The sequence below is a fragment of the Notamacropus eugenii genome, chromosome 2 (assembly GCF_028372415.1).
Source record: "Notamacropus eugenii isolate mMacEug1 chromosome 2, mMacEug1.pri_v2, whole genome shotgun sequence".
Lineage (NCBI taxonomy): Eukaryota > Metazoa > Chordata > Mammalia > Diprotodontia > Macropodidae > Notamacropus > Notamacropus eugenii.
Genome location: NC_092873.1, coordinates 302,924,411 through 302,933,054, shown reverse-complemented (window position 1 = coordinate 302,933,054; position 8,644 = coordinate 302,924,411). Strand labels below are relative to the sequence as shown.

Genomic DNA, 8,644 nt, shown 5'->3' with positions numbered 1-8,644 from the left:
AGAAAGGACAGCATAAACTTGTTAAAGACAGTCATTAGAATAGTGGATAGAGGATGTAAAAACTGCACAAAGTCCAAATAGAAGTTAGAGTTCTCCATTAACACAAAGGTTATACTGATTCTTCTGCTTGCAAATAACATTGTGCTGATTGCGCTGAACCCTGGGACATTATGGGATCCTCTCAATGTTGCCCATAATAACTTGAAAGAGATTGGCCCAGCCATTTAAATAGGAAAGACAAAGTGGATCAAGAATAAATGCTGTGGAGATTATGACATGTAGGTGGACAATCCATTGAATTAGTTTATCAATACATACATCTTGAACAGGTGCTAAGAACCCAGCATTCAGTAGAACAGGATAAGCCTCTATTACATTTATGAAATGTGTAAGAATTTCAATGTTCCCTTCTATAGACACTTATCTTTTAAAAATCAATATTCTCTTGAAGCAAGGGCAATATGATCTCAAAAAAATTACAATTTCATTGTGAGTGAAAGTAGGCCTCTGTATGACTTAAATGTAGGAAATAGCAAAAAAGACATCCTTGAAGATGTTTTTGTTTTTCATTTGTGCCCAACTCTTTGGAACCCATTTGGGGTTTTCTTGGCAGAGATTCTTGCCATTTCCTTCTTCAACTCATTTTACAGATGAGGAAACTGAGGCAAATAGGGTTAAGTGACTTGCCCAGGGTCACACAGCTAGTAAGTGTCTGAGGCCAGATTTGAACTCAGGAAGAAGAGTCTACTGACTTGAGGCCTGTTACTCTATCTACTGCACCACATAGCTGCCAATTGAACATGTATACATGTACACAACATAAAAAGATGTTGGTCTGTCATGCAGCAAGGACAGAGGTAACAGATAGGCTGTTAAGTATAGCACATGTATTGTCAAAAGTAGAAAAAAAACACCAGAGGAAGTTCTTCATTGCATTCTACTATGAAGGATTAATGGAAGGATATGGGAAGTAGCTGCATAGGATGACTATGAGTGGATGGATGGCTTGTGTTCTGTACCAGAGTGATCATGGATATGACCACAGATTCACTACAGTAAAAGTACATGGACCATAGTTTATAACATGCATACAACTTGAAAGGAATGACTCTCCAGTATGTAATTTGGATTTCTCCTTAATTTGAATATGTCTTATTCCTCCTCCTCCCACTCACTCCAATTCTGAATTAGTGAGGTTTCTTTCTTCTTTTGTTCACAATTGTCATTTTTTTCCAAGGAATTCAATTCACTTCAATTAAGCATTATGCCCTCCTGACGACTTTGTGAGGCTAGGAAGAGGTAGGTATCACCCTTAACTATTTAAAGGGAAATCAAAACTTAGAGCAGATAAAAGTAAGCAGTCACCTTTTCTGACTCTTACCCCTACTATGTTTCCAAGTTGGGGGTGAGGGCAAGGGACAACCTGATTCTCAGGGCCTGCATTAGCCAAGGCTTAGTTCTTGCCCAGAATTACCCTGGCTGCCTCTGCTGTGTATGAGGAGCAGAGGGGTCCTATTGGAAACACAAGGAGTAAGCTTTCTTAATAGTAAGTTACGTTTATAAAGCTCTTGACCAGTGTCAATGGCTTTCTCATTTCATCCTCACAAGAGTCCTATTAGGTAGGCCCATAGGACCATAAAAGATACCTCAGAGACCATCTGGTCCAAACCTCTTATTTTACAGATGAGGAAACTGGGGCCTGTGGAAATAAAGTGATTTGTTATAAATCACACAGAGGCAGGATTTGAAATGGGATCTGCTGACTCCAGAGCTCCCGGTCTGTCTTCCCACTGTAGCTCGATGCCTTATCCTAGCTTAGCTCACAGGTAGTTGAGTCTTTGAGATTTCAGTGTCCCGGCTTTTGCTTGTGCTTACTGACGTTTCCATTTAGGCTGTAACCTAGTCCTTATTCTTTTGGTCTCTGGTTTCCCCCAGTTGTTTTTGAGAATTGGTCTTTCTTTTGGATTGAAGGACCCTTTTCCTACTTTCAGTGTGGAGCAGGCTCCAGAGGACAATCGCTGTGAAATGTCCATTTTTTGCTCAGTCCACTTGCTTTGTTCTTGGACCATTTATCTAAGAAGGGACACCATTCAGGGGCTGGGGAAGGCATAAGACTTCTACCAAGTGGAACCCTGGGAGGTGATAATCTGGGGTCATGCAGGTTTGCTTTATCAAATGCCATTTGCTTCAGAAGCCCTTGGTCTGCGACTTACTCTGAATGGGGCAAGAGTCACTATTGACATGGGAATCAGATCACAGTAGTTTTTTTTTTTCTTGGAAGATGTGGCATTAAGGGTGTTTTCTGGGGGAGAAAAGCACTTACCATTCTGTTCCCACTCTTCTTTAAGGGGAAAGAGCTGTAAGTTCTTGAGTGGATATGCATACTCAGAACTCCCGCTTTATGGGCTCACAGGTGAGCCAGAAGAGACATAAGAAGTCTGCCAGTCCAGCCCCAGCATTTTATAGATGAACGGGAGTTTCAGAGATGTTAGGCGGCTTGACAGCTATCACACAAGGCAGTGAGTTGCGAAACTGGGATTCAAATTGGGTCTTCTGACTCCAAGTTCCAAACTGGCACCTGTTCCCTCGGGTCAGGATAATGCTCTTCAAAGAGAATTATTGAGAGAGTTTCTACCTCCCCCAGAAAACCAAACACATCCTAAGGCTTCTGCAAAGCAGGATGTGAGGTTCAAGTGGATTCCCTGCAAGACTGTTTCAGCACTATCTTTCCCTGCTGGTAGCCCTTAACAATAAACGCACCATGGTCTCTGGAGACTGGTTTATTCCAAGCGTTCGACAGTCGACTGAGCAATCTTCATGATCTCCCTGGGAGGCAGAGAAGCAACAAGTCTTATCGTTTTTATAGACAGAAAATAGGCACAGAGAGATGAAGGGATTGGACAGAAGTTGCACAGCCAAGAGGTGGAATTAGGAGAGCCACGTGTCTTGACTTTGATGCCAATTTCTCTTGTTGTGTCCAGCCTGTTTCTCCTAATGAGTATAGATGGGGCGGGGATGGGGGGTGGGGGTGGGGGTGGGGGTGGTGCAGATTTAACCCAGTATACTCGTTTAGGGGCATAAACATTAAGCCAAGCTGTTGTCTTAGCCATTGAATAGCAAGTGTTCACAAGCCCGAACAAATGTAACAACAGCAGCAGCAGTAGAAAAATGCCAGTAGCTTAGGCATGCACGGATGGGTCTACGAAGCAGCTTCCCTTAGGAGAGGATACAGATTTGTTTTCTTTTCCTCTTTAACTCTTTAGGAGATGGACAGCAGAGTTTTCTGGCACTAATCTGGCTCCCATTAGTTTTTTTCCCCATGAAAATGGGCCTTCAGGAACAAAATTGCAAACCCAGTCCTACCAAGGGAACTTTCTCACCTTCCTGGACAGGGAAGACTAGTGATCCTGGCTTAGCCATTTATGGATGGAATCACTGGGTCAAGTCCATTGGAATTCTTATTGAGGGAGTTTGGTAAAATGTTGCTGACGTGGTGAGATTCCAGGGCATCAGAAAGGGCCTCCTGTCAGAATGTACCTTTTCTGACCCATCTGCCACACTTTCTGACATGTCTCTCTTAGAGAATTTTTCCTTTGATCTAAGACATTGTCCTTTAAAGAAATGTAAATATTCTACTCTCCACCCCAGCACACAGGGGATTGTTTCATATCTTCTTCCTATGTGGCAGCTGAGAGAATGGAGGATAAAGGGAATAGGGATTTTGATGTAAAGGAGGAAGGAAGGTTAATTTTGGAGTGTGGAGGCATTGCCCACTGGGAAGACAGGCTTGGGTAGGACAACAGCGAGAGAAATCTTAGGCAACCAGAGGTGGGGAGGAATAAAAAGATGGAGAGAGGTGGGAGCAGAAAAGGGAATAAAAGGGAACCTTGGAAGACAGCCTTTAGCTACTTCACAATTTTGTTCAAGGTGATCTCTCTAGCACTTTGTCATGGTTCAGTTGTTTTTCAGTCATGTCCAACTCTTCCTGACCCCATTTGGGGATTTTTTTTGGGGGCAAAGATACTGGAGTGGTTTGCCATTTCCTTCACATATTATAAATGAGAGAACTGAAGCAAACAAGGTTAAGTGGTTTGCTCAGGGTCACACAGCTAGTAACTGTCTGAGGCCAGATTTGAACTTGAGTCTTCCTGACTCCAGACCCAGCCCTCTATTCACTGTGCCATGTCTGCTTTCTGGAAAAAGTTGAAGTTGACCTATGACTTGGTTTAAGTAGGCTTGGTTGCCTTATGTCTGCTTCTTCTCAGGGAACAGATCAACCATTGTCAAAATGATTGCCTTTAGACAATGGGCTTCCAAAATTTCACTTAAGACACTGATTCTGTCACTATGACACTTTCTATACAATGCATACACAATACCTGGGAATAGTCTCAGAAGGCTGTCCATACCCCCTGATGTGGTATTCCCTTCTCTGATGGCTCTGCTTAGAGGGACATGTTGCCTGTGCTAAGAGCCAACTCTGTCTGGGAGTCACCTCCAGCTGGTGCCTCCCATCCAGGGACTGAGTCTGATCTCAGGCTTTGATGAAAGTTCAGATATGTTGCTAAACTACTGGTCCTAGAAGAGAGAACAAAAGAATCAGAAAATAATGAGGAAAGGAAAGGGAAAGGAAGGGAAAGTGTAAAGATGCCCCCAAGACTATGTTGACTGAGAAAGGTCATTTTGCAGGTTGAGGGGAACGTTTAGGGCATAACACTTTTCTTCCCCTGAAGAAGCTCTAGCTTAGGGAGGGACCCGAGCTGTTTTACATCAGCTGTGGCTTGGCCACAAGGTTGACAAGATGAGGTCCATGAGGAACACACAAAATCATTACCTATCATGGCTCCCATGGGTGGGAGGTACATGGACTGGGTGAGTGAGAAGGCTAAGACTCATAGCTACTCCAGGACTCTGGTCAGATGGGCTCCTGAGATAAAATGGGGTCAAGAAGGACTTTGGGGGTGAAGGAGTGTGGAAAACTTCTGGCACTTGGGGATACTCTTGATTGGCTTCAAGGTAATGGATCTGCTTTGATGTCCTCTGGGGAAGGGAAAGAGTTTCTAGAAAGGGGTCATTTCATAGCAGGCTTCATCTACCATTACACTAGAGAACCATTCCAAGTGAGGGGTAAAAGAATGGAAGATAATATTCAAATCATTTAAAAAAAAATCTTTTCTTTTCTTGCCTTCTTTCTTTGCTTTGTGTTTGTTTGGTTCCTTCTCATACAGTCAAATCATCTGACCTTGCCCGGCTGCTGGCTTTGCTTAGCCGGCTGAGGGGTCTGGTGTCATCTGCTGCCAGCTCTGGGCACAGTGGTGCCTTCTCCACTGGCAGCTCTTGCTTGTCCCCTGCCTTCCTTTCCACTGGGGTGCCCTCCTTTTCCTTCTCCTCCTCCTGCCCCACCACGGCATCTGGCACCTCTGGGGTCACTGCCTCTGGTTCCTGCCTCTTCTCTTCCTCTTCTGGTGGCGCCTCTGCTTCCTCCTCTTCATGCTCGGCTTCCACTTCCTGTTCTCCCACTTGAGCGTAGGAAGGAAGCGTTTCTGTGTAAGCCCGGGACAGATCTCCCAGAGGTCCAGTGCCAATCTTCTCTTCAAAACGACTGAAAGGTGTGGTAGCAAGAGGTCTCGTTTCCACCACCCCAACCTCAGTCAGGGGAAAATAGTGGGATACGATTTTCTCTTCTTCTAGGAGCTGGTAACCCTTGGCTTTTTGGATGGAAGAGACAGCAATGGAGTGGAGGGATTTCTCAGGGATCTCCCCCAGGGGTTGTTCAGCTGGCCTGTTGAAAGCAGATCGGATCCTCTTCATGCCCAGGTGGCTGATTTCCATGATGTTGAGGAAGAGGGACACAGAGGCCACAGAGAGCATGAAAAGGATGAAAATGGTCTTCTCAGTGGGTCTTGACACGAAGCAGTCCACCACATTGGGGCAGGGCCATCGGCTACACTGGTACAACGGCAGGATCCGAAAGCCATACAAGAAGTAATGTCCCACTATGAAGCCTACCTCAAAGAGAGTCTTGAAGATGATGTGGCAGATGTAGGTCCTCAAGAGGGTCCCTTCCAGCCGGAACTTTTTGGTGCCCTTGGTACTGTTGCTGCTCTTCTTGGTACTTCCTTGATCCAGGGCCAATGGCAGCCTCTCACCATTGCCCCCAGACTGCTGGCACATCTCCTCAGCTTCCCTCTCCTTCCGCTTTTCTTCCATACGGACATAGTGCACAGCATGGCCCACGTACACTAGAGATGGAGTAGAGACGAAGATGATCTGTAAGACCCAGAGACGGATGTGGGAGATGGGGAAAGCCTCGTCGTAGCAGACATTCTCACAACCTGGTTGTTGGGTGTTACATACGAAGTCTGACTGTTCGTCTCCCCACACAAATTCTGCAGCTGTGCCCAGGATGAGGATCCGGAAGATGAAGAGGACAGTGAGCCACACCCTGCCGATGACCGTGGAGTGTTCATTCACCTCCTCTAAGATGTTCCCCAAGAAACTCCAATCACCCATTTTTCACCACCTAGGGGAAGAAGAGTACAGAAAAAGTGAGTGGACAAAGCATGCGCCATTTGCTTTTTTTTTTTTTGCTGAGAACACTGGATTTAAAGTCACCTGAATTCAAACCCCATCTCTTCCACTTGCTAGTTGTACGCCATGGGAAAATCACTTAACCTTTCTGAGCCTTAGATCATTTATTTCTAAGATGGGAGGGGTTGGACTTGATGAGGGGCAGCTAGGTCGTGCCACAGTGCTTAGAAGACTGGGCCTAGAGTCAGGAAGACTCATCTTCCTGAGTTCAAATCTGGCGGCAGACACTTACTAGCTGTGTGACCCTGGGCAAGTCATTTAACCCTGATTGCCTACCAAAAAAAGTTTAATAAGGAACAGCCTTTTTTCTTTTTTAATCCAGGGAACCAGGGTGAAGGCCACCTTCAGAAGGGCCCAGAAATCTTTGGGTCAGATGGAGACTGTATCTATAACGTTCTTGAAGGATGTCCAGAAGCCCAGGGAAGAAATCATTGGAGATTAGTCAGAGAAGAAGAGCCTTTCTGAAACCAGGAGAACCTAAGCCCAGAGAATGGATTCTCTCTCTGATTCTGAAAGCAGTTGAAGATCCTAATAGCTTGTTCACAAGCTAAATTAATCTCAACTAGGAAGCCAAGAGCTTTTAGGAAGGCAGATAAACTCTAGAGTTGGAGGAGGAAGGTGTGAATTCATATACACATCTAATGGTGTGACTTGAGCCAGGAGTCCAAAAGACCTGAGTTCAAATCTCGTATCATACCTTATCATATCATACTCCCATCATAGCTTAATAGTTGTGTGAACTTGGGCAAGTCACTAACCTCTGCTTGCCTCAGTGTCCTCATCTGTAAAATAGGGAGAATATCACCTACCTCTGAGGGTTGTTGTGAGGATAAAATGAGATAATATTTGTAAAGTGTTTAGCACAGTGCCTGGCACATATGAAGTGCTTATACAGATTTTAGCTGCTATTATTATTACTATATATTTGTAAAGCACTTCGAAAAGTATAAAGCATAAGTGTGAGTTGAGGCTGGCTATTTTCAGACCAGATCTAGAGTTTTTAACCTGGTATCTTCGGACAGATTTCAAGGGGCAAGGAGGCTGCAAACTTGGATGGAAAAAATTATCTTTGTTCTCACTAACCTCAAGCTGAAATTTAGCATTGCCTTCAATTATTTTTTTAATATTTGTCCCGAGAAGGCGTCCATAGGCCTTACCAGACTGCCAGAGGAGTCAAAGCATAAAAATAATGAAGAGCCCCAGGTCTGGATGGAAGAAAGGGGGTTTGGTCAGGGACCGAGGGAGCTGAAAAAGAGCTTAAAGACTCCTAGAACTTGGTCATTAGCCTCTCTTAGTTGCTACTTTGTAGCTCTATATGTTTTCCTGTAGTGATAACAGTAATAACATTTGAAAACTCTAAAGAAGGGCTGTGTTGATGTCTGGGAGCAGGGGCTAGAGGTACACCCTCTTCTCAGGATAAGAGGAGAGTTGCAGTGGGAAACCTGGAGGGGGAGCCCATGAGCCAAGTCATGGTTGTCACTTCTAGAAGACTGTATCTAGGTATAGGAATAGGGTGCAGCGGAAGCTAGTGATGCCATAGGTTCTTCAGTTTCCCTTTGCCTCGGTGTCCAAATAAAAGCAGCAAGAAATCCCATTTACGTGCTGTGGTGGATCTGGGCAGATTTACAACCAATGTCAATATGCCACTGACTGATGCCAATACAGAGAGATGCTGCCAACTAATTGGGGAAGTGTGTGTGTATCTGTGTTTGTAGAACATGTTCTAGAGGGAAGAGGACCAGTTCTCATTTTCTGTACCCACATCTAAATCCAATTCTAATTAGGGTAGTTTTTTTTCCCCTCTATCTTTGAAGTAGGTCATGCCCCTAAATTATTTTATTCTTCTAACACATGGAAAGGGCAGTCAGGTGGTTCAATGGATAGAATGCCGGGCTTGGAGTCAGGAAGACTTATCTTCCTGAGTTCAAATCTGGCCTCAGACACTTACTAGCTGTGTGACTCTTGTTAAGTCACTTCACCCTGTTTGCCTCAGTTTCCTCATCTTTAAAATGACCTGGAGAAGGAAATAGCAAACCACCCCAGTGTCTCTGTC

At 44.7% G+C, this 8,644-nt stretch overlaps 1 protein-coding gene across 1 annotated transcript; it reads right to left on the bottom strand.

Moving 5' to 3' along the window:
* Window positions 1–3,018: 3,018 nt before the first annotated feature.
* Window positions 3,019–6,513, bottom strand: GJA8 (gap junction protein alpha 8). Its single transcript, XM_072644611.1, has one exon. The coding sequence runs from the start codon at window positions 6,511–6,513 to the stop codon at window positions 5,221–5,223; it is 1,293 nt and encodes a 430-aa protein (XP_072500712.1). The 3' UTR covers window positions 3,019–5,220.
* Between the last annotated feature and the right edge of the window lie 2,131 nt (window positions 6,514–8,644).